The sequence below is a fragment of the Dermochelys coriacea genome, chromosome 7 (genome assembly GCF_009764565.3).
Source record: "Dermochelys coriacea isolate rDerCor1 chromosome 7, rDerCor1.pri.v4, whole genome shotgun sequence".
NCBI lineage: Eukaryota > Metazoa > Chordata > Testudines > Dermochelyidae > Dermochelys > Dermochelys coriacea.
The window spans coordinates 123,601,421-123,627,704 of record NC_050074.1 but is presented as its reverse complement, the minus strand read 5'-3'; the positions used below and the strand labels follow the sequence as shown (position 1 = coordinate 123,627,704).

The window sequence follows — 26,284 nt, the reverse complement described above, 5'->3', positions numbered from 1 at the left end:
ATTAAGACACCTGGGGACAATTAAGAACTTTCCAGAAGGCTAGGTTGATTGGGACACCTGAAGCCAATCAGGGGCTGGCTGAAACTAGTTAAAAGCCTCCCAGTCAGTCAGGTGGAGGTGCACGTCAGGAGCTGTGGGAAGAAGTTGCGCGGTTGGAGAGGCTGAGTAGTACTCACCATATCAGGCACAAGGAAGGAGGCCCTGAGGTAAGGGTGAAGTGGAGCTTGAGGAAGTGAGAGCTGCTGTGGGGAAAGTAGCCCAGGGAATTGTACATGTCATGTTTCTAAAAGGTCAGTTACCATAGCTGATACTATTAGGGTCCCTGGGCTGGAGCCCGGAGTAGAGGGTGGGCCCGGGATCCTCCCCACCCTCAACCTTTGTCCCCGATTAATCACTGAGACTGGGAGACAACAAATAACTTTTCTCCTCACCTCCCTCGCTGGCTTATGATGAAAATGGCTCAGTAGACTGTGACCCTTGTCTCTAGAGAAAGAAGGGTGAGGTGGAGGGTCACAGTGAGCCTCTGAGGCTAGCAAAATCCACCAGGAAACACGGGACCCACAGAGGCCAGGACAGAGCTTTGTCACACCCTGAATAAACTAATCATGAATATAAAATTGTATAATCTAACCTTGGAGAAATGGAAAATAGCAGTGATCTTACCTGAAACAGCCACTTCAAAACTGACACGGGGCACTGTGTACAACTGTAAGCACAACTGAGGAAACCCTGAGTTGCTAAAGAAAGCTGCTGTGTTACTTCTGATCTGTGAAAATAGTTAGAAAGAGAACAGGAATCAATTTGGTGATAAAATTGACATCTCCAAAACCATAAAAACAGTATTTTTCCCCAAGATCTCACTTAAGAATTTGAGTTTATGAAACATCCATTGCAAATATTCTTTTCACTATATTCCTGGTGGATACAAGTTGTAAGCCATGTCTATGCTACAGAGTTAAGTCACCTTAAGTTTTGACAACGATCGTAAGTTGCTTTAACATCAGTGGAGCAGGTCCATGCAACGTTACTTGTGTCAGCTGAGCATGTCCACAGTCGTTGCTCTTGCATTGACAGAGAGTGTGTTGCATTAGGGGTAGCTATTCCACTGTGCAACTCGCCACCCTTTGTGACCCTCTGCTGCTGGGAGCTCTGGGAATGGATCGTAGTGCATCATGGGGATGTGCATGCCATCCTGTGATGCAATTCTTTCCATCCCATCATTCCATGGGCTTCCTACTTCGTTTCACACCATTTTTCAACAGCCCTCGTAAACTGTGTGCCCACTACCGCTAATTGACAGTATGGATCCTCAGCTGCTGATCACTGTGATGATGAGCATTACGAACACAACGCAGCTGGTCCAGCAGTTTTCCATGAGCTGCAGAACAGAGTGAATTGGGTTCCCTGCTCTGCAGTCTGCTTTGGAAACAAATAATTCAAGATTGCTGCTGCCATTCACAGAACAGCTTGCCAAGCTGGACCATCAGAGCTCAGACACGGGTGAGGTTTTTCGTAGGAGTGGATGGGTGAGATTCTGTGGCCTGCGCTGTGCAGGAGGTTGGACTAGATGATCATAATGGTCCCTTCTGACCTTAGTATCTATGAATCAGTACTGGGCTTGGGAAACGAGCACTAAGTGGTGGGAATCGCCTCGTGATGCATGTATGGGATGACAAGCAGTGGCTGCAGAACTTTCAAATGCATAAAGCCACCTTCTTAGAACTGTGTGCGGAGCTCACCCCAGATGGAGGTGCAAGGACACCAGAATGAGAGCTGCCCTCACTGTGGAAAAAAGGAGTGGCCATCACTGTGTGGAAGCTGGCAACTCCAGACTGCTACCAGTCAGTCGCAAATCACTTTGGAGTTGGAAAGTGCACCCTGGGTGCTGTGGTGATATAAGTGTGCAGGGCCTTTAATTGTATCCAGCTATGAAGGACTATGACTCTCGGTAATGTCCAGGAAATAATAGATGGCTCTGAAGTAATGAGATTCCCTAACTGCAACGGGGTGATAGATGGAACACATCCCAATTTTGACCCCCTGACCATCTTGCAATAGAGCATATCAACCAAAAGAGTGACTTCTCCATGGTCTTGCAGGCACTGGTGCATCACCCAGGCTGTTTCACTGATTTCAGTGTGGAGTGGTCAGAGAAGATGCACGATGCATGCATCTTTCAGAACACTGGAATGTATAGACAGCTGCATGCTGAGACTTTCTTTCCAGAAGATTCCAATGAGGGATGTGCAAATGCTCACAGTGATCCTTGGAGACTGTGCATACCCCTTAGCTCCTGTGGCTCATGAAGCCTTACACAGGAATCTAGACAGCAGAAAGGAGCACTTCAATAACAGGCTCAGCAGGTGCCAAATGACTGCTGAACATGCCTTTGGACAATTAAAAGGTTGCTGGTGCTGTCTTTTTCGCTGGTTAGACCTCAATGAGGAAAATATTCCAATGGTCATTACAGCCAGCTGTATTCGCCATAATATTTGTGAATCAAAAGGAGAAAGTTTCCTCAGGGATGGGCCACTGATTCCGAGCAGCCAGCTGCCGATTCTGAGCAGCCAGATACAAGAGCAATTAGAGGGACGCAGAGGGAGGCTTTTCAAATCAGGGAGGCTTTGAAGAAGCATTTTGACAATTTCCAGTAATGTGTTGGTATGTGATGCATTTGGCCAAGTAATGTTTACATGCCACCATGAATTACCCCTGTAGTGCTTGCTTCTTGAGTGTTAATTGCAAGGAGCAAATAGTCCTACCTATAGCCAATGTGTTTCAATGTTAGCACTGAGCAATGTATGTATTTCACAAATAAAGACTCATTTAATTTCAAAGTCTCAAGTCAAACAACAGGATCAAATGCAAACTTTTGGTCAAACAGGGGACACAACAAAGAAGAACAATCTCACAGTTAGGGCTCTCACAGTTGGGTGCAACTCCAGCTTTCACTGGGAAACCAGTCCCCCAGCATAGCGTGCACAGGGGACAACAAGGGACGAGGAACCCATGATGAATGTGGTGGGGGAATTTGGGGAGGGCATGGACCAGAGCTCTGTAGTGGCTGGAGGAGACAGGCACAGATTTGCTGCGATCGCAGGCTAATGAGGGACTTCAACATCTCTGTCAGGTCCTCGAGGAGCTTAATCATCCGCTCCTGCCCCCATCTCCTTTCCTGGCTATCCAGCCTCAGTCTTTCATTGTCTCCCGCCATGCTCTTTGTTTCGCTCTATGCTGCATCTGTTGACTGCAGCACCTCCCGAACATATCCTCCTTTCTCCTCCCGAGTCACTGCCTTATCTGATGGAGGTGCTCTGCTGGTGTGAAGGAGTGTATTTCTCAAAGGCACATTTGCAGAAGGCGGCAAAAAAACAATGAACAGAGACAGTATTGTGAGTGCGCTGACAGCTGAGACTATCAAAAGTTACACACACCTCTTTCTCACTGTCTCTTGGCTAGCACACAGGTCGCCGTGAGTCCCAATCATGGTGAGTTTAGGGGGAAGGGGGGGTCAGAGGAGACAAAGGGTGTTTTGCGAAGGGGTTACTATAAGTGGCTTGGGAACCTACTCTGAATACTGGTACACTTTTCCACAGGCTGGGGTAATTGAACCCAATCTCTCATTCCTATGGGTAACCCAGGATACAAGGGGGCATCTGCTGCATACAGGTGGCTTCAGACTAGCTCCGTAGGCTGCTTGCTTGCATACTGCTCTGGTCCCTGCAAAAATAATTGCTGCATGGAGCAGCAAAGTTTCCTACAGATGGGGGAGAAACAGAGCAACTCTCCCAAGGAACCTTCAGCAGAGGATTGCAGAATATCTTCAGGAAAGTTTCCTAGAGATCACTATGAAGAATTCCAGAGAGAGAGCCCTGTGTATACTAACAAACTTTTCTGCCACGGCCCCACTGCATAGATGGGCAGGCTCTGTTAATTTCTGTCCCTTACCCCATCTTCTAGCAAAGTACATGAGAGCTCAATCTCTTCTCACCGTGCATTATGAAAGCAAAATGAGCACTTACCAGAGTTTCCCTCTCCTGCACATCAGAGCCGGACTGCAGGGACTGGCTAGACCCTTCCAGAGTGGAAAAGAGGTCCTGACTAGCCATGGCACTGGACAACCCTGTCATGTGCTGCACAGCATCCTCCAGCTCCACCTCCTCGTCCACCACTTCCTCATCAGGGTTGAGCCAGCTGCCTCCATTCCCCCCCAAAGTATCCACGGGATTCTTGGTGGGGGGGGGGGGGTCGTCGCCGAGGATAGCGTTCAGCTCCTTTTAGAAGTGGCATGCCTTCAGTGCTGCACCAGAGCGACAGTTGGCCTCCCTTGCCTTCTGGTACGCCTGCTTCAGCTGCTTTATTTTATCATGCCACTGCTGCGTTTCCCTTTCTTGCCCCTTCTCCTGCATGTCACTGGCAATCAGCCCTATGGCTGGTGTGAAGCTGTGATTGCACAGCCTCCTCTCCCCATATAGTCAGCAGATCTAACAGCTTCTGTGTGCTCTATGCAGGAGTGCGTCTGCTGCATAAAGCCAGCACCATCAGCTGGAATGATGCTGTGTGAACTGCGCACACCGAGCAAATGAGGAATTTCAAAAGTTCCTGGGCCTTTAAAAGGGGGAGGGGGGCATACCTGTGTACCTTCAAACTGGTGACCAGAGCACTCATGAGGGGCATTGTGAAACACCTCCTGGAGGCAAATTAGGGAGACATAATCAAGTGAGCTGTCTATACTGACACTGCATTGCTCCAACTACATTGCAATAAATTCTATGCCGCTCCTCGAGGCAGTTTTATTGTGACAGCATAGCAGAAGAAGCATTTCAGTGTGTATACCTCTACTGTTTTGCTGACTCTTGTCGACAAAACTGTGTAGTTTAAACAAGGCCTTAGTCTACTACAGTGGCTGTACCTTATTCATAACAAAACTTTTCAAATGCAGGTGACAAATTTTAAAGCAATTAGTCCTCTCTCAATTGTCATAATATGCATTGAAAATTTTAAGATTAAGAAAGAATAATTCGCTTTCAAATATTCACTGGTCTTCATTAAAAGGCATAATTGTTTTAAAGATGTGTACTTTTTAAACAGTGTACTAGCTCTATTAATGAAGAAACAAATTCTAAGACTAATTTGGATTATATTTTTATAACCAAATATATGCACTGCTAAGATGGATCAAACCAGTGGCTCCCTCTAGTCCAGTACCCTGCCTCTGAAAGTAGGTGCTACCAGTTTCCTTAGTGGAAAAAGAGAAGAAACTTTATAGTGAACACTTGTGAAATAAGCCCATGGATGAAGTGTCTTCCTAATTAGATACTGACTTATACCTTGAAGCATGTGTATTTTTACCCCTTCTAAGCAACCGTCTAATATAACCATGTATGTTTTTACCATCAGTGTCTAATCTGCTGAATCATTGGCCTCAATTATAGCAACTTGTGGTAAGAGTTCACAGGTTAATTAGGCATAGCAGTATTTCCTTTTATCAGTTCTATACTTGTGGAATTACAATGTTATTGAATCTTTTGTTCCTATATTATGAGAATGTCCAAATCATCATTTTGTATACCTCTATCATATACACGTCTATCCCTTCTCTAAACTGAAAGTGCCAATCACCTCAGTCTCTACTCTGGGAATGGTTTAATAAAATTTAAAAAAAGAACAGAAAAAACTGAAAACTACTTGCATGCCAATATTTTCCTGCAGTGTTTAAAAACCGAACACCATAGCATCATCAAACAAGAGATTCTGGAGGTGAAACTGACTAACTTAAAAAAAGCATTAAAAAAAAAGCAACACAGTAATTTCCTGCCCAAGCTCAGAGAAATGCAAAAAGGAAAATTGAAAACTGAATAGCGAAACGTTCGAATTTTAAAACCGAGTTTTGATCTTTATGAAACTATCAAAGGGGCATAGTATCAGCTGTGGCTTTTGTGATGTGTATGAAACCATTTAAAGTACAAGGAAATTTTGTTCTTGTGGGTTACGTAGGCATACGAAGGATCTTAGTTCTATGATTAAGCCCTGATAACAGGGATAGGGATGCCGCAGATTGTAACTTTTTTTTTTTTACGGCCCCTATTTATTTTATCCTCTGGTGATAGGTGAAGAGAAACACTTCTGTTTGTTTCCCCAAAAGGGAAAGAAGAGAAGCTGCTGGAGCCTTGGTTTCCCTCCCCTTCCTCTGGAAGGCAATATGGTCCAGTGGATAGGGAACTGGATTATAAGTCAGAAGAATTAGGTTCGTTTTGCAGCTGATGTGTTATGTGACCTAAGACAAGCCACTTCACCTCTTTTCAGATCCAGTTGGGGCCTCTAAACACTAATGTAAAACAGATAAGAAATTAAGTGCCACCTCCCTGTAAGGGAAAGATGATGGAAGAAGTTTGCCACGACTGACTTACCATTACTTCCAAATTTTCTCATGACAAGACAGCCATATGCTTAAATCGGTTCTACGGGTTTTGTCATAAGACTCAACTAGCTCTTCTGATGGGCTGCGTGATTAGATACACAAAGGATTCTAGGTTTCATGTCATCCCAGAACATAATGATTAAGTTGTAAAAACTTGTTTGAATCCTCCTTAGCATGGAAATCTTTCTACAAACATGTGCAACAACTACTACAGCTCAGAGTCCATTTTATGAGACCCTATCTTCTGGGTCTTGCCATACCCAAGCAGCTAACTTTCTTCATTCATTGTACTGTATTTTTCAGTTCTGCCTTTGCAAACTGTCAAGCTTGTGAAGGATTCCATGGGCCAAGGATTCCAAGAGCCAACAGAAACAGGGGGAAGCCCTCTATCTTGAATCCTTCTTCATCCATGCTAATGAAAAATGGAGGTGGGTTGTTCAATGAGCCTGGAGGTGGTGTGACTGGGTTTATAAACCCCCTCACTGGGCAGGCAGGGTTAAGGAGCACCTCTGGGCTCAGGAGGCCCTGCACCTCTGCCTGTGCCCAGCATTCTTGGGTTGGAGGCGAGATTGAAAAGGCAGCCAGACAGCATAGTTGGGGCTGGCAGGCCAGGGAGAAGGATATGCTTCAGGAGCTCCAGGGAAGAAGGTGACCCAATACTGCAGCAAGTCAAGGAAAAGAGGAGCCATAGCACCCTAGCACCCAGAGACCGGGACTAGAGTAGGAAGCCCAAAAGGCAGCACTCCCCAGGGACAGGCAGCAAGGATGCAGAGGGAGGTAGGAAGTGACCCAGGGAAGCGACCCAGGGAAGCTGGCTTGAAGTTGACGCAAGGCACCGCCAGGTGAGTGAAGCCCGGGATCGGAACCCAGTGAAGTGGGAGGGCCTGGGGTTCCCTACCCCACCTGAGGACTGCACCATGATAGGGCTGCCACTCGGGAACTGTGCCCACAAGGTGGAGCTGCCACCTGGAGCCCTAACCGCTAGGCAGGAGACCCAGGTTCCCACCTACAGGGGGAAACAGCAAAGCCTCCTTTCAAGCAGTGGCACAATTGTTTTGTAACGCCCTCTAGGAAAATCTGAGTTCCAGATAAAGGGGTCAGCACTGGTTTTCAAGGTAAAGCAGAACTCACTTCCATCCAAAGGCTTTTTTTTTTTTTTTTTAAACTCTTCAGAAAAATCTAGCCAGTATGACAGCTTTGCAAATAAAGGGCAACAACATGGGGGGCGGGAGGGAGGAGGGGGGAGAAAAAAAAAAAAAAAAAAAAAAAAAAAAGATATCCTCACCTAAGAAGGAGTTTTTCTATAGGATTTTGAGGGATGAAACCAGAATTCCTCAAATCAAGGTTTTGCTGATTGAAGATTTTCCCAGAGGTTGAGAAGTGAAATATTTCTTCTCCAGGATGAGAATCAGGAATGGCATCAGATACTACTGAAAACCTCTTTATAAATGCCCTGTAATACACACAATTGTTCTTGTGAACTTAGATAATTGGTACCACCTATCTGAGAGAGTTTTATCCTTGGCTGATGAACATTTCAGCCTTAAACTGAAAAGCCTCTTTAACCTAGATTCAATACAGTTATTGCTAAGAAATTATGTAGGACCCTGAAGATAAAAGGAGGAGCTTGCATTTAAAAAAAAAAAAAAAAAAAAAAAAAAAAAAAAAAAAAAGACAGAGGTAACAGGGATAGGTTACAGCAGCCACATAAATCAGGGGTTCTCAAACTTTTTCTTTCAAAGTCCCCCCCAACTTGCTATAAAAACTCCACAGCCCACCTGTGCCACAACTGTTGTTTTTTTGCATATAAAAGGCAGGGCCAGCGTTAGGGGGTAGCAAGCAAGGCAATTGTCCAGGGCCCCACGCCACAAGGGGCCCCAAAAAGTTGGGTTGTTGAGACTTTGGCTTTAGCCCCGGATGTCGGGGCTCAGAGCCCAGGGCTTTGGCTTTCTGTCCTGGGCCCCAGTGATTCTAATGTCAGCCCTGCTTGGTGGACTTCCTGAAATCTGCTCACAGCCCCCAGGGTGCCCAGATCCCGGTTGAGAACCACTGACAAACATTACACTGAGTATGTGGAGAATAAAAAAACTAAACAGATTTAGGTGATATTAAAAAGGAAAAACCTGTGTTCTTCTGACAGGTCTCTATCTTCATCAGAGTTTTCTTGCTCTTCGTCTCCAGTTGAAGAATTTAATCCAATTTCCTGTACATCTTCTTGTAGTTGCTTCTCTAGTTCATCTACCCTGCAGTGGAGGCAAGAGCAGAACACCATATTATTGCTAGTCCATTTTTACAACAAACTGAAGTATGTTCCGTTGTAGATTAGAGTTTAGATCTCGGATTAAAGCATCACATGAAGCACATTATAATGTGATAAAACTGGCTGAATATACTCTGAGCATATCAGTTTAAAACAAAAATTTGATGAAGACTACTATAGCTGTATGATCCTACTTGTAAATAATATCAAGAAATTATTATTAACAGGTAAAAGATCAACGGGAAGAATACTCTATTACTTTAAATTCAAAAGCTGTTTACTTCCAAGATCAAGTTCGTTACTAGCTAGATTGTCAATAGTACCCCCTCCCATCATTACAAACTGGCATCAATGCACATTCCAGCCTATGCCTTTTGCCTTAAGGACATCTTGGAAGGATGCTAATTGATCGCACCCACCAAACTGTGGCTGTTCTGATCCTAAAAGAAAAGGAGTACTTGTGGCACCTTAGAGACTAACATTTATTTGAGCATAAGCTTTCGTGAGCTACAGCTCAGCTTACGAAAGCTTATGCTCAAATAAATGTTAGTCTCTAAGGTGCCACAAGTACTCCTTTTCTTTTTGCGAATACAGACTAACACGGCTGCTACTCTGAAACCTGTTCTGATCCTAGTACACAGCAAGAACGATATTAGTGTCTGATAGGCCTACCTCTATAACAGCAACCAACTCGGAAGAAGCAACAGTAAAAAGTCTATGCAAGTAATTTTATTTCATACTTGCCTAGCAGCTGTTTGGTGACCTACAATAACGGAGACGATAAGAACTAGAATGAGACTAAGGACAGGTATACACATCACAAAAGCTACAACTAACACTGTGTCCTTTTACTGACAGTCTCATTAACACACATTCAGGTGGTCCCTCTACGTGGAGATTGAGGCACACTGGCAGCAGTAGCCAAATCTAAACTTGCCACTGCTCATGCTGTGCCAGTTCCAGGAGGAATAAAGAACCTATGATTCTACAAGCAAGTTTAGCGTTTTTCACAAGTATTATTAGATTTGCCTTAAAATAATAAACATGCTAACCTTTTGGATTCCTCCTTCTCCTTCAAGAGATGCTCTAGGCTGTTCACATAAGACACTTGACTCACAACAGGAATCTTAGAAAGCTGTAATGAAGTAGTATGGATTTTTTGTTTTAATAATGGGGAAAACAGTCTTCTTAAGAGGATTCATGGCTAGACAAAAGGTAGCATTCATAATAATAATTTAATCCATCTGCTCAAGAAGATATATTATATAAATTTGCACTTAGAAACATACAGGAGATCCTGAAAAATAAAATCTAAGCCAAAGAGCCCCATTTGACACATTACACAACCAATTGTAAAGAGCAGAAACATTTTCTCTCAGGCATCACTGACCAGCAAATGAAACATTGGTCTTACCATCTCAGATCTTAGTTCTGTTTTCAGCTCCACTACAAGCTTCCCATGAGACACTAGGTAAAAAAAAATCAACCTCTTGAAGCCTCATTTAACTGATATGTAAAATGGGTGTCGGATACTGCAGTGAAAAGCACCATATAAAAGTTAAGCAAACACACTTGCTAACTTCTTACAGAAGCGATGCCAGATTTTACCAAATAAGGGCTGAAGAGAATTAAGGCTAGTCAATAGAATAGAGGAGTCTAAAACACTGGGCACAGGGTTCAGAGCTAGGTGGATCCAATCACAGAAGCTCAAAGGAACATTTTGGTGGGGAATGAAGAAGCGCTTTTACCAGATCCTGCATTTGATTAACATTTAGAAATTCGACCCGAGACAGCTTTAGCACAATTCAGGAGCTTTTTTTTTTTTTTTTTTTTTTAAATTTCTGATTTTTGTTCTATGCACACCCTTTAAAAATAAAATAAATAAATAAAACAGGAGACTAGCCCACAAAAGATATAGTCATGGCAATTCTTGAGTAACATACTATTTATCTGTAGTGTCCATTTAATTCCACGGACACATACTAGGTAAGGGGTTTGCAGTAAATGTATGTGACCAAACATCTGATCTAGTATGTGCCTCTAATTAATGGTCATTACATGTGTGTATAATGTGTGTGTTTTTTCAGGAAACAAGGCAAACAGCACACACACATATACCCCACTATTTCAAGAGTTAGAAACAGAATAAATTTTTATGTAGTCATAATATTTATGACAACTTTGACTAAGGTTTTAAAAAAATCAGCTATTTCAAGGTAATTAGCCTTCTGTTAGGAGCACTACATTAGGAAAGTCTTATGCTAGAAGTGCTTAAAGTTAACCCTCCTTTATATTTTATTATAAAATTTAAATTAAAAAAAAAAGCAGCTTTTTTGCCAGGTTGTGCTACTGAACAAATAATTTGTAAAGTGCTAACCTTAAGATATCCCCATAATACTCATGTAAATTGTAAGATAGGGTTCATCCTAATGGACAGACCGAGGAAAAAAGGAGAAGTGACTGCAGGATAAGTCCTGGCACCTCTTGCAAGTTCAAGTATTTTCAGCTTCCTTGAAATTCAGGCTCCCTCAATAGGGTCTGATACACTTCAAGGAACACTTCATGCTCACAGGTCAACTTCCTGAGCCTTCACAGCTCACTAACTATCTAGGTTCCCGCTAAGCTGCATGGCTGCACAGCAGCCTATTAAGCACCATGCAGGGCTGTCGTGGGGAGAGATGCCTCTCCCCAAGTCCCAGACCTGCCACAGCCCGGGGTGGAGGGTGGGAAGAGGTGCCTCTCCCGCCCACCCAGGTGCTGCTGCGGGGAGAGCGAGCTGCGGGGAGTCCTCTCTTCCCGCTGTAGCCCAGGGCAGCCTGCACCCCAAGCCCCTCATCCCCAGCCCCCCCCCCCCCGAGTCCACACCCCCAGTCGGAGCCCTCACCCCCTGCAATCCAACCCTCTGCTCCAGCCCTGAGCCGCCTCCCACACTCCAAACCCCTCGGCCCCACTCCCGCCGCATGAATTTTATTATGTGCGCCAATATGGCACACATCACCTCCATACTGGTGCACATAACAAAATTCATTCTGCCCATGAGCGGAAAAAAATTAGAGTGAACACTGCTAAGTACTTTTAAATTCATCAAGATGGATGAACTTCTTGAGACTTGGGAACAGCTTACTCAGCAGCCAGCCCAACAAATATTGAACTCCCAGAAGAAATGAAGCAGACCAAGAAAGGATCTTGCCATATTCAGGACAATATGAAAACGTAAAGCCTATTTCTGTTTTAACAGGAAGGGTAAGTGGAAAACAAAGTTCCTGAAACCGCTAATATGCTCAAGTGGAAGAGGCCAAAGGAACTTATTTACTTTATGTAATCTCTGCAAATGCTCAGATAGCATAGGTATGAGTGTGGTATAATACATGATGAAAGGATGCTCACCATGTTATAGGAGCAGGACTGACTACCCAGTCTTACAGCCAAATACACAAGACTTTACAATAGATTCTTCTTACATAGGAAACACTGAAGTGTCAGAAGAAATAAATTTGACTCAGATGAAAAAATTTTAGTCACTTACAGGAAGTTTGGGTGATGGAGTCAACGTGTCCTGTGAAAGATCCTCAAGACAAGCTCCCTCTGGAGTTCCAGCATGTGATTTTGAAGTTGAGGACAGGATATCTTGCAGTGGCAAGAGCATTTCTTCTTCATCGCTGTCCAGATTACAGTCAAAACTCTCATCTTCACTATCAGAACTGTTGCTTAATTTTCTATTCAACACAGAAGTTGTTATGGTGGAACTTTCAACGTTCAACTCATTTGAAATCTGTGAAGAACTAGCGCTATTAGCTGAACAACCATCTTCAAAATACAGTGAACGTGCAACAACTTTGCCAACCTTTACTGAAAATACAGGCTTCTCAAAAATTTCCACTGAAGGCAAATTAGAATTATCTTCTGAAGTCTTTACAGTGTTCTCTTTTGATTTAGTAAAGTTCTTGTGAGAATCTGAGGGAAGCTGTACATTATCATCTTTACAAAGGATAGGTTCAGTCTGTCTCACTCTGTCTTGCTTTTTCTTAGTTTCCAATACCTGAGAAGAACTAGCACTTTGAATGTGGGAAGAAGAATATAGGCATTTCATTTCTTCTGTGCACACTGTGTTTGACTGAGTTTTAGTTAATTCATGGATACAAGTCTTTACAGTAGCTTTTTCCTGAGAAAAAGATGTTGACTTTTCTAAGAGGAAATGTGAGCGGGTTGCTTGCAACTGATTTTCTTTGGTATCTGCAACATGGATTTGGTCATTTTTATTAGCACAGTGTCCAGAATTTAAAGGTGATAAACCCACATATGAGGAATTATCTTTTTCCTTTTTGTGGCTTATGTCAAAATACTCCTCTGAAAGAGACAAGTCTTCTCTATGCGACATAGCAGCATCCTCTAGTTGCAGAAGACCATCACCTGGAGACTCTAGTACAATGTGTTTAATGAATTCAGACTTTCTACTTTGGCATTTTTCAGATGACCTGCTGAAATGAGGTTCATTCAAACTTTGTATCACAGGTTCTCCTGAACTTTTCAAATCCATATTCATAGATATTCTTTTTTTTTCCCCAGGAAAGTCTTTTTGTTTGGACAGTCCTGAAGAAATTTTTGAGTTAAGGCGGAATGACTGTTTTTTCCATATATTATCAGCCTTTTCAGATGACCATCTTGATAGAAGTGGGGAAGAAACTTCAGGTTTTGAAACCTGCTTTGATTGAGATGAATCATCTGTGGAAAAAGTTGCATACACTGAAATTTTTAAAAAAATATCTCTTGAAACTGTGTCACAACATTCCTCTTTTAAAAAGTAGTAAGACAACCGTTAGTTCCTCATTAATGACATAACTGACAAAACGTTTGAGCACAAACAACGACTCTCTCACTTAGCCCACAGTATTCAGGCTAAGATCAGTTATCTTTAGTTGAGATTATACAGATGCATTACTACTTGCAACTAATTTGGCAATGAAATAAGAACAGCTTCTTTTAAGAAAAGAGCTCAGTATCATATTGGGGCACCTGCTCCATATACTAGAATTAAAATATGTTGGACTGACAGTAGCCCAGACTAAGGGAAGAGGGATCATATCTGAGAACAGAGGAAAGTTTCCGTTAAGTCTGAAGTAGTTTATTTCAAATACATTTATTTATATCTGGGCTTCTGAAAACTGATTTTGAAAACAGAATTAAAAGTATCACAGTAACTAACACACTTCTCAGATCCCATTCCCTTTTGGATAAAGATTCTTTTAAAATATAGGTACTGATCTTCTGGGCGGTGGTCCAATTCCAAATTTCTAATTAGGCATTGTCACCTCTGGCAGCCTGGTTGGGGGGGGGGGGGGGGGGGAGAAAGAGTAGAAAACGTTACCATATATAAAGCTATTGGCTGGTAAGTCCATCCAACTTAAAAAGAGACCCAAGGATGCCTTCCTCTAAAGCTCGATTTGATACCCGAGACAGAGAGCTGGGCAAAAGCACTGTTATTCTGAAAACTGGTGCATGCACTGTGTATTTTGCGATATTTTGATATTTAAGTAAACAATCAATATCTCACATTGTCAACTATGCATTAATTGTGATGTTCACTTTTTAGTTAAGTATGAATCTGTCCCTTTAAAAAAAAAAAAAGATTAAGCAAAGTGACCTATGCACAAAGTGAATGAAATTCTGCTCTTATTTATTCTAATTAAGGCTACGCTTTAGTCATGGGTATTTTTAGCAAAAGTTATGGACAGGTCATGCGTAGTAAACAAAAAGTCCATGACTTTTACTATATACCCCTAATTAAAACTTGGGTGGGGAGCCATGGGTGCTCAATGGGGAGGGTGCTGTCTGGGATCCCGCTGCTGCTGCTGCTGAAGTTTTTTGTGGAGTGGGCAGGAGTTCCCTATCTAGCTCCGTGTGTCCCTGCAGCTCCTAGGTGGTGGAGGAGTCAGAGGGCTCCACGCGCTGCTCCCGGTCCGGCCAGAAGCGCCGGCTGTGTAGCTCCCATTGGCCAGGAACCACAGCCAATGGGAGCTGCGGGGGCGGGGCCTGAGGGCACAGGCAGCAAGCAGAACCCCATGGCCCCTTCTCTGCCAAGGAAGTGCAGGGCCATGCCAGTGGGAGCCGGGGAGCCCTCCACCCCAGGATAAGTGCCTCCCACACCGCCCAACCCCCTGCCCCTAGCCCTGAGCCCCCTCCCACACACCCAAACTGTAACACAGGCTGCAGAAGTCACGTAGGTCACGGAAAGTCATGGAATCCATGACTTCCGTGACAGACTCGCAGCTTTAATTCTAATGTAAACTCAAAATAATTCCATCGATTTCAATGGAATTACTTTAGGATTTACTCATTTGGTTTAATCATTTTTTTTTAAATTCAGTTTATGCAACTTCTATATACTGAATAGTACAAAATTATAGTTTAAAAGGAAAGCAATATATTAAAAATACAGCTGTCAAGTGATTAAAAAAATTAAATGCACTGTTAAATAATAGAATACAGTCTATTTAAATATTTTTGAATGTTTTCTACATTTTCAAACATTGATTTCAATTACAGCACAGAATACAAAGTGTACAGTGCTCAATTTATATTTATTTTTGATGACAAATACTTGCACCTTAAAAAACAAAAGAAATAGTATATTTCATTTCACTTAATACAAGTACTGTAGTGCAATCTCTTTATAATGAAAGTTGAACTTACAAATGCACAAAAAATAACTGCATTGAAAAACAATGTAAAAACGTGAGGACCTACAAGTCCGCTCAGTCCTACTTCTTGTTCAGCCAATTACTAAGACAAACAAGTTCGTTTACATTTACGGGAGATACTGCTGACTGCTTCTTATTTACGTCACCTGAAAGTGAGAAAAGGCATTCGCATGGCACTTTTGTAGACGGCATTGCAAGGCATTACATGCCAGATATGCTAAACACTCATATGCCCCTTCATGCTTCGGCCACCATTCCAGAGGACATGCTTCCATGCTGATGATGCTTGTTAAAAAAATAATGCATTAATTATATTTGTGACTGAACTCCCTGGGGGGAGAACTGTACGTCTTATTTCATGTTATAGCAGTCTTGGATGATGACCCAGCACATGTTCATTTTAAGAACACTTTCACAGGAGATCTGACAAAACGCAAAGAAGGTACCAATGTGAGATTTCTAAGGATACATACAGCAGCCAACCCAAGGTATAAGAATCTGAAGTGCCTTCCAAAATCTGAGAGGGACAAGGTGTAGAGAATCCTTTCAGATGTCTTAAAAGAGCAACACTCCAATGCAGAAACTACAGAACCCGAACCACCAAAAAAGAAAATCAACCTTCTGCTGGTGGCATCTGACTCAGATAATAAAAATGAACAGGCATTGGTCCACTCTGCTTTGGATTGTTATTGAGCAGAACCTGTCATCAGCATGTACGCATGTCTTCTGGAATAGTGGTTGAAACATGAAGGGATATATGAATCTTTAACACATCTGGCACATAAATATCTTGTGATGCTCACTACAACAGTGCCATGCAAACACCTGTTCTCACTTTCAGGTGACACTGTAAACAAGAAATAGGCACCATTATCTCCTGAAAACTGTAATCAAACTTGTTTGTCTGAGCGATTGGCTGAAGTAGGACTGAGTGGACTTGTAGGTTCTAAAGTTTCACATTGTTTTGATTTTGAGTGCAGTTATGTAACAAAATCCAAACTACATTTGTAAGTTACACTTTAAAGATAGAGATTGCAATACAATACTTGTATGAGGTGAATTGAAAAATACTGTTTCTTTTATCATTTTTATAGTGCAAATATTTGTAATAAAAAATATACAGTGAGCACTGTATACTTTGTATTCTGTGTTGTAACAGAAATCAATATATTTGAAAATGTAAAAAAAAATCCAAAACTATTTAATAAATTTCAATTGATATTCTTCTATTGTTTAATAGTGCAATTAATTTTTTAATCAGTTAATTTTTTGAGTAAACTGCGATTAATCGACAGCCCTAATTAAAAAGTAAAACCATTATTTTTTTAAAAAAAAAGATGAAAAAGACAGAAGTTGTAAAAACTACAACAGTAAAGGTGGAATTTCCAAATTAGTCTTGGATCAATATTGTGGTTTCTATGTTTAAAAGTCTTAGGAATTCAGGCTTAATCCTTTTATAGCAAATTGATAACACAGGTCATTTCTGCAACATCATATCCTGATTTAATTATATACTAGAGAAAGACCGGGTAGGTGAGGTAATACCTTTTATTGGACCAAGTTCTGCTGGTGAGAGACCAGCTTTCAAGTTTACAAAAGCCCTCATCTCTCCAATATCCTGTGACCAACGTGGCTACAGCACCACTTAATTAAATACTGTATTTTAATACTTTCAGCAGCTCCAAGTCATTTTTAAACTTTGCCACAACAGATCAAACCACTGCAATGCTGAAATAGTTAGGTCTGTTTAACTGACATTACTTAAAAAAAACAAAAACAAAAAAAAACAGAACATTTGTGGTACAGTTTCATGTTTAGTTTCTTAGTTACTGATGAGCCTCTATGAAATTATGAGAGTCTCAATTCATCTTCATGCACATACAAGGAGTATTCAAACTTCAAAAGGAATCTAGCCATTAATAAATGACAATCATTAAAATGAGATAACCTGTTTGCTCTAACTAATTCTACATCATTAGCACTGTTGTTTCTACCTGAGGCAGTCTCCCATGAAGCAGAGCTTGATCTTTTTCTTAAAAGACATCCATTACCCTGTTAATAAGATGAAAAAAAAAAGTTACTTGGTTGAGCTTGACAGTGTTTTTAAACAGGGCTCGCCGGTTGGTGAAATAAATACAATATTCAATTTTAGAAAAAAAAAATACCAATGCCATTTCCATTTATTTAAACTACTTTTCATTTCTCTTGGCTGTAAGGTCCACATCTAAAAGATGCGTTATGCCTCAACTCAGGGGTTCTCAAACTTCATTGCACCGCGACCCCCCTCTGACAACAAAAATTACTACATAACCCCAGGAGTGGGGACCAAAGCCCAGGCCAACACGAGCCCTGTCACCTGAGGCCGGGAGGAGGGCGCAAAACCCAAGCTCAAGGGCTTCAGCCCCAGACGGGAAGCCTGTAACCTGAGCCCCGCCGCCCATGGCTAAAGCCGAAGCCAGAGCCCCACTGCATAGGGATGAAGCCCTGGGCCCCAGCAAGTCTAACACCACCACTGGTGACCCTATTAAAATGGCGTCATGACCACTTTAGAATTAAGGCAGCGGTTCTCAAACTATGGCTGGGGAATCCAAAGTTGTAAATACCTAAAAAGTGGCATACAGGGAGAGAGGATCACTGCTTCACTTAAAATTACCTTGTCAAAACATAAGCTTTTTTTAAAAAAATAAAATACCATCAGTTATATCAATATATTTCACTTTATACTATTTTTGCATACTTGTACGGGTTTCCAACATCAGTACACCTGCCTTTGCATTTAAGTTTACCACTGGGAGAGGGATTACAATTTCCATCAAAGCACTGTGTTTGCACTGAAAATTGAGAATGAAAGCAGACCACTGCTGCCAGGAAGAGAGCTAATATCCCTTCCTATTGCTCAATGCTTATGACTAAGGTTATGAATTATCAGATGGGTCCTCAAGATTTGGTGTATTACAGTAAACTTACACCTAGCTTGGGTAGTCTTCTGTTTTAACCAGGCAACTTTTAAGCTAGTTATTTCTGATTAACCTAAAAATAGTTATTAATCACTTTATCAATGCTTTGCTTAAAAAGACAATACTATGTAATATATTCTGTATGTAACCACATTCATCTAAAATATTGGTCAGAGGTTTGGCCCTTATTGACACTTGCAAACATACCTGATTTGATATACCCGGTCCTAAGAATACCTTTACTGGACTGAAGGGCTGCAGTTTAGGTTGTTCCATTCTTTGTCTCTTCTGCTCTCCTTCTTTGCAGTAAGTTTCCAGTGGTAACCAAAATTGAGATTCAACGGGGCTGTACTGGAGCTTTGTGGAATGCCCTGCTTTTTGGCACAAAGGTTTATTGTTCTCGTTACCATTACTTCTGGTATAGTTTTTTAAGATGTCAGCTTCTGAGGTTGAAACCCATTTGCTGGCAACATCTGAACTGGCCTCCTCTAAATCCATGCAGTCAGTCCACTGTTCCCTACCATTTTCATAAAACAACGGTGTTCGTGTTTTAATTAGGCACTTTTCATTCCTCCCAGGTTCTCTCTTACTAGTCGTATCCTTTTTTGTCAAGGAATAGTTGGGAGAGCCTGCAGACATAAGGAGTTTTCGAACCACAACCTTCGGATACTTTGTGTTTAGCACCATGCATGGTCTATTCTCCAGAATTTTTGGACTGTCCTTTTTCTCTCTATTAGCTCCTCTCAATAAGTCATCCAATACAGGACTCTTGTTTGGAGACTGGACTGGAATCTTTTCCCTTCTAGTTTTCTTCTGAGATGATATTTTCTTTTCAAATCGTTCTGTACGTCTGACTGACAGTTCAACATCCCCATTTTTTACATTTCTTTTGTCCGGAGAACACAATACAATTCTGTCTTTATTGCCAAATTTAAAGAGATACAAAATATAAAAATTATGCGTAATTTAGTCACCACACTATTACAAAGAGAAATAAAAAAGCTTTTAGACACAAAATATGAAGTAACAATGCAGAACCTACAGTCAAATAAAGAAAAGGTATGTCTATCCTGCAAAAAAAGAGTGTGTTCTTAATTCAGTTTAAAAAGGGTGTGTCCTTAATATGGCAGTGAAGAGCAACTCAGCTTTTAACTCTGTTTAGCAGCTTGAGTTAAAGCCTCTATGGGAACCCAACTAATTTGGATTAGCAGCTTGAGTTCAATGCCATGCTCACAGAGACTAACTCAGCCTGCTAACCGGATTTAAAAACCGAGTTGCTGTCTCTTTACTGCTAGTTTAGTTAACTAACCCAAATTCAGAACACACCTTTTCTGCACAGCATAGACCGGGGGGGGGGGGGGGGTCTCTTTTTGGCCTGAGGGCCACATCAGGTTTCCAAAATTGTATGGAGGGCGGGTTAAGGAAGGTTGTGCCTCCACAAACAGCCAGGGGTGGCCTGGCCCGCAACCCCTATCCAATCCCCCCCGCTTTTCTCCCCTGATGGCCCCCCCGGGACTCCTGCCCCATCCACCACTCCCTGTTCCCTGACCACCACCCCCGCCCCCCGTGCCCTCCCCCCAGCCACCAACCAGCCCTGCCACCCAGAGCATTGTGCTGGTAGCACAGTGAGCTGAGACTGGGGGGAAAAGGGGGAAAAACAGCAGGGGAGGGGCTGGGAGCTAGCCTCCCGGGCCAGGAGCTCAGGGACCAGGCAGGAAGGTCCCATGGGCGAGATGTGGCCCACGGGCCGCAGTTTGCCCACCTCTGGCACAGACATATCCACAGACTCCATCTTTCTCTCTCACCAGCCAAACAGACTATTAATTTATGTAGTGTAAGTGAACGTTGAATTACTTATTTCAAACAGTATTTTATGCCCAAAACATAAAAATAAAACTGAGCCACAGCTTGGGTTACTATCCACAATCTAGCTTAACTAGCCTCAATGGAAAGGAAATTTGTAACCTTGCCATTATTACCCTATTAGAATTCACGCAGGGTTACATCGGACCTATTTGATCAGCAACATTACACACACATCTGGTTATACAGCTAAGGCAGGGGTGGGTAAACTTTTCGGCCAGAGGGCCACATCTGGGTGGGGAAATTACATGCAAGGCCATGAATGTAGGGCTGGGCGTGCGGGGTGTAGGAGGGGGTGCAGTGTGCAGGAAGGGGCTCAGGGCAAGGGGTTGGGGCGCAGAAGGGGTGTGGGGTGCACAAGGGGGCTCACGGCAGGGGATTGGGATGCAGGAGGGGCCTTGGGACAAGGGGTTGAGGTGCAAGCTCTGGACCGGCACCACTTACCTGCAGCAGCTCCGGGGTGGCAGCAGCGTGAAGCGGGGCTAAGACAGGCTCTCTGCTTGCCCAGGCCCCACTGCTCCTGGAAGTGGCCGGCATCATGTCTCTGCGCCCCGAGGGCTGGGGAGGGTTGAGGGCTCCACACGCTGCCCTCTCCTACAAGTACCTCCCCCGAAGCTCCTATTGGCCGCGGTTCCCCGTTGCCAGCCAATGGGAGCTGCAGGGGGCGGTGCCAGAAGGCGAGGGCAGCGCACAGAGCCCTCTGCTATCCCGTCCTCCCCCCGCAGGGATGTGGTGCGGGCCGCTTCTGGAAGTGGAGCGGGGCCCGTGGTGCTACGAGGGTGGTGATCCGGCCCGCATCCAATGCCCTAACTGCCTGGATCCGGCCCGCGGGCCATAGTTTGCCCACCCCTGAGCTAAGGTCTTGTATAGATTAGAAGTATCGCAGCTGGAAATAAGTTTAATTAGATTTCTGCACTTGTATAATTTAAGAAAAATCATGTACGAAAGATCTTTCATAACAATGATTAACTTACCTTGTTTTGGAGCTGGTTTGAAGAAATCTGTAATAGACTGATTTCTGCAAAGGAAACAGAAGTATTATAGCCTAAATATACAGTTTTCATAATATCAATGCTGTCGTAAGAAATACAGATAAAACTGAAATCCTGTAATATTTTACCCATTTGTTATAGAAAATTTTGTAAGTGTCAAAACTAAGTTCCAATAGCATTCTGTCCAGTATAAAGCCTTGAAAAAAAACAAGCAGACGACATCATTCCTTTTCCCACTCCGAATGGAATGAGAAACTATAAATAAAGTAGGTTTCAGAGTAGCAGCCGTGTTAGTCTGTATTCGCAAAAAGAAAAGGAGTACTTGTGGCACCTTAGAGACTAACAAATTTATTTGAGCATAAGCTTTCGTGAGCTACAGCTCACTTCATCAGATACATCCATACATCCGATGAAGTGAGCTGTAGCTCACGAAAGCTTATGCTCAAATAAATTTGTTAGTCTCTAAGGTGCCACAAGTACTCCTCTTCTTTTTATAAATAAATTACTAAGCTAAGTTCTCTGCAAGCTGTATGGCCACACAGCAGCCTATTTAGTGCCGCGGAGGCACTAAGGGAACCTGCTCGGGGACCTGCCCCAACCTATTGCAGCCAGGGCAGCCCCCCACCCCAACTATGCCACAGCCCTGACCTGCCTTGGCCAGGGTGACCCGCAGCCCCAACTATGCCGGGGCCCGGGCCCAGCCAGGGCCGGGGAAGCACAGCGTGGCCCGGCCCCAGCCTGGACTTGTCACAGGGTGTTCCTCCCCGAACCAAGCCCTGGCCAGACCCGCAGGAGGGCCCCCATCCTGAAGCCTCAGCCCTGGAGCTGCCATGACAGGGAGAGGTGCCTCTCTCCCCCAGCCCAGGTGCTGCTGTGGGGAGAGGGCTGGGGAGAGTCCTCTCTCCCTGCCATAGCACCCTTCTGCACCCCAAACCCCTCATACCTAGCCCCACCTCAGAGTCTGCACCGCCAGCCAGAGCTCTTACATCCCTGCACCCCAACTCTCTGCCCCAGCCCTGAGCCTCTCATCTCTGGCCCCACCCCAGAGCCCGCACCCCAAACCGGAGCCCTCACACCCCCTCCCACACTCCAATCCCTTCAGCCCCACCCCTACCACATGGATTTTGTTATGCGCACTGATATAAAGGTGATGTGCACATAACAAAATAATCTTTCCCACCTATGTTTGGAATAAAGAGGGAACACTGGTACTAAGTGGTCATTTTTTAAGGGTGAGATTTTCAAAGCTGATGAGGGGATTTACCTACACTGCTTCCATTAATTTCAATTGAACCTGTGTGGCTAAAACCCCCGCATTCAACTCTGAAAATGTCAACCAACCAGTCTTGTTGATCAAGCTCTGGAGATAGGTATAGCTTTTAAAACATTCCTGATTTACAATTGCAGCCTCCTCCTCTCTGAATACACTGCCTTCTCTCTTTGTTATCCAATAATTACATCATGCCCCTATCTGAATCCCTCCACCGACTCCACTCTTCCAACGCATCAACTTCAAGCTTCTCGTCCTATCATTCAAGACCTTTACAATTCTGCTCCTTCCCACTTCAGTATAAGTGCACTCAATTTACTCCTTTTGAGTCTAGCATGAGCTAGAACAGCCACACTGTGAAGTAACACTAGAGATGCTGCAATGCCCTATCTCTAATGATTCAAGGTCCATAGCTCCTACACATGCCTAGTACAATATGTGGTGTTCCTCATTCAGTGCACTAAATGCCCCAATAGCAACTACGTGGGTGAAACCAGACAATCACTATGCTGTCAGATGCACTCACAGAGAAAAATGATGAGACCAAAAAAAACCAAAACACATCACCACATGTGGGTGAACGCTTTTCACAAAGCGATCACTATAGCTCACGAAAGCTTATGCTCTAATAAATCTGTTAGTCTCTAAGGTGCCACAAGTACTCCTTTTCTTTTTGCGAATACAAACTAACACGGCTGCTACTCTGAAACCTGTCTCTGACCTATCAGTCCTAATTATCAAAGGAAACCAGCACAATACTTTCAAAAGAAAGCCTGGGAGCTTAAATTAAAATTTTTGCTACACACTAAAAATCATGGGTTTCAGAGTAGCAGCCGCGTTAGTCTGTATCCACAAAAAGAAAAGGAGTACTATTTGTTAGTCTCTAAGGTGCCACAAGTACTTCTTTTCTTTTTACTAAAAATCATGGACTCAATCAACACACTGGATTTTATGGCTTATTACAGCAATCTGTAACCTTCCAACAACCCCCTTCCCCAGTTTGCAAATTAATTCCAGTTCTGCAGTTTCTCATTGAAGTCTGTTTTTGAAGTTAGATATGCAGACAGAGTTGGCAACGCAGTTATTGCAGGGATTGGTTCCTGGGTTAGAAGTCACCTACTACAGGACAGGCCCAACAAAGAAAATAACAGAATGCCACTCACCTACAGCCCCAACTAAAACCCCTCCAGCACATCATCAAGGATCTACAACACATCTTGGAGGACGATCCCTCACTCTCACAGATCTTGGGAGACAGGCCAGTCCTCGCTTACAGATAGCCCCCTAACCTGAAGCATATACTCACCAGCAACTACACACGCCACTACAGAAACACTAACCCAGGAACCAATCCCTGCAACAAACCACATTGCCTACTCTGTCCGCATATCTATTCAAGGGACACTATCATAGCACCTAATCACATCAGCCACACCATCAGGGGCTCATTCACTTGCCCATCTATCAATGTGATATATGCCAGCAATGCCTCTCTGCCATGTGCATTGGCCAAACCGGACAGTTTATGCAAAAGAATCAATGGACACAAATATGACATCAAGAATTGTAACATTCAAAAACCCAGTAGGAGAGCACTTCAATCTCCCTGGACACTCAACAACAGACTTGAAAGTGGCAATTCTTCAGCAACAACAAAAAACTTCAAAAACAGACTTAAACGAGAAACTGCAGAACTGGAATTAATTTGCAAACTTGACACCATCAAATTAGGCCTGAATAAAGACTTGGAGTTGCTGGGTCACTACAAAAAATAATTTTCCCTCTGTTGCTACTCACACCTTCTTGTCAACTGTGGGAAATGGGCCACATTCACCCTAACTGAATTGGCCTTGTTAGCACTGACCCCCCACTCGGTAAGGCAACTCCCATCTTTTCATATGCTGTGTGTTTATACCTGCCTAGTGTATTTTCCACTCCATGTATCTGATGAAGTGGGTTATAGCCCATGAAAGCTTATGCCCAAATAAATTTGTTAGTCTCTAAGAAGAAAAGGAGTACCCGTGGCACCTTAGAGACTAACAAATTTATTAGAGCATAAGCTTTTGTGAGCTACAGCTCACTTCATCGGATGCATTGGTGGGGGGGGGAAAAAAAAAAAAAAAAAAAAACTTAAAAGGGTTTTTTTCCACCAAATGTATCCGATGAAGTGAGCTGTAGCTCACGAAAGCTTATGCTCTAATAAATTTGTTAGTCTCTAAGGTGCCACAAGTCCTCCTTTTCTTTTTGCAAATACAGACTAACACAGCTGCTACTCCGAAAAGTGTCACTACAGTACCCACATATTTAGAGTTAGGAACATACTTAAGTTTATAGCACTTTTCAGTCACCTTGTAAGAGTACTAATATATTAATTTTTACATTTGATTTTTAGAAAGACTGGAGAAGAAACCTCATGTTTAAAAAAAAACACCAACTTTTTATTTACTTGCTTTTAAGGTGCACACATGGGAAATTTCCTGCACCCAACGTTAATTTAAAATGGGTTAAATTAAAATTTGAATTTCAGAGTATACTCTCAATTGCTGTGACCAGACTATATGACCATATAATAACTATGTATTCTTGCTAACATCTAGGGTAGATGTAACATCACAGCCACACTTGGGGGAAAATCCATACTTAGTATGTAAAATTACTTTCTCCTATCAAGATAGACAAGTCATGAATAGTACATAAAAAGCCCTGATCATCATTATTCTGATAATTAATGATCTTCCACCTTTGCTTCACCCAGCAGGAGAAGGCAGGCTCTTGGAGGAAGCTCTATTCTCCAGCCTTCTCCCTGCAGGCCCACAGCAGTACCATCTTCCCTGCCCTTGCACTCTGAAGAAACAGTGGTCAGAAACTTCAGTCCAAAAGAAGGGACAGAAAAACCTGAGTATATATGCTTTTCTTCCAGGGTTAAAACAATAAATGCTATGCAATTTTATTTGGTATTTGCTCTTTCCATCCATTTTTATTTTTTTAATGTCACTGTAAAATTTAGAATAGAAAGGGTAGGAGGATAGACCTTAAAGACACATTGCCTTTTGTAACCATGGGCAATAGTATCTGTCCTATCAATAGGTCAATGATCACTCAAGACTAATATCCTCTCTCAGACAACGGAGTATATTAGATACACGACAAAGACAAATAACTCAGTGGGGGTAAAAACCTAAAAGGATGCATAGGTTTGTGCGTATTTGGGGAAGCAGTGCATTTTTGCCTCCCCTAGGAAAAAACAAAAAAACCCAAAAAACATTGAAAATCTAGGTCACCAGCCCTGGAAGATGGAGAACTAGTGAAGTGACAGTGTCACAATAATTAAAAGAATGAACGAAGTAACTGAGAGGGGAAAGATTTTCAGTCAGACTTTAAAATGTTTCTGTCAACACCTACTTCAATTTATTTATGTTTTCAAGGGGGAAAAAAGCCTTTACTAAAGCTCTCTTTCAATTAATGTGCAAGTACACAATAAATCCAAGACCATCAAAAAGGACTCAGGAGAACCCCACACACAACTGGGATGATCCTACTCAACATTCCTGATAATAAGACAAGCAGCAAACAAAATCCTTCAATTTAAAAAAAAGGGGGCAACCAACCCATCTCACACACTTTTCAAGCCTTCTTCATATCTCATACAACAGGAAACAACAGCACAAGCCTAAGTTCCTTTTAAAAGGACTTTTAATCACTGAAACGAATGTTTAATACCCTAAGAACATAAGGGCCCACAGCCCTTCCGAAGTATTTATTATCTATATCCATCTTATTCAGATCCAGCAAGATCCATGTTTAATCTTTAAAGAAATCTGCA

At 42.7% G+C, this 26,284-nt stretch overlaps 1 protein-coding gene across 14 annotated transcripts in view; it reads right to left on the bottom strand.

Moving 5' to 3' along the window:
• Positions 1-26,284, bottom strand: part of SLF2 (SMC5-SMC6 complex localization factor 2) — a 70,616-nt gene that overhangs the window by 24,723 nt on the left and 19,609 nt on the right. For 6 of the 14 annotated variants that reach the window (XM_038409120.2, XM_043518040.1, XM_043518042.1 and 3 more), the window contains exons 2-9: positions 21,174-21,217; positions 18,544-19,253; positions 17,374-17,431; positions 12,208-13,403; positions 9,734-9,816; positions 8,545-8,664; positions 7,707-7,874; positions 664-766 (exon numbers count right to left, since the gene is read on the bottom strand). In XM_038409120.2, coding sequence (XP_038265048.1) covers positions 664-766; positions 7,707-7,874; positions 8,545-8,664; positions 9,734-9,816; positions 12,208-13,403; positions 17,374-17,431; positions 18,544-19,253; positions 21,174-21,217 — 2,482 coding nt within the window. Of the gene's footprint in view, positions 1-663; positions 767-7,706; positions 7,875-8,544; positions 8,665-9,733; positions 9,817-12,207; positions 13,404-17,373; positions 17,432-18,543; positions 19,254-21,173; positions 21,218-26,284 lie in introns of those variants that run through there. The other 8 variants (XM_043518043.1, XM_043518045.1, XM_043518039.1 and 5 more) reach the window with 5 other exon arrangements.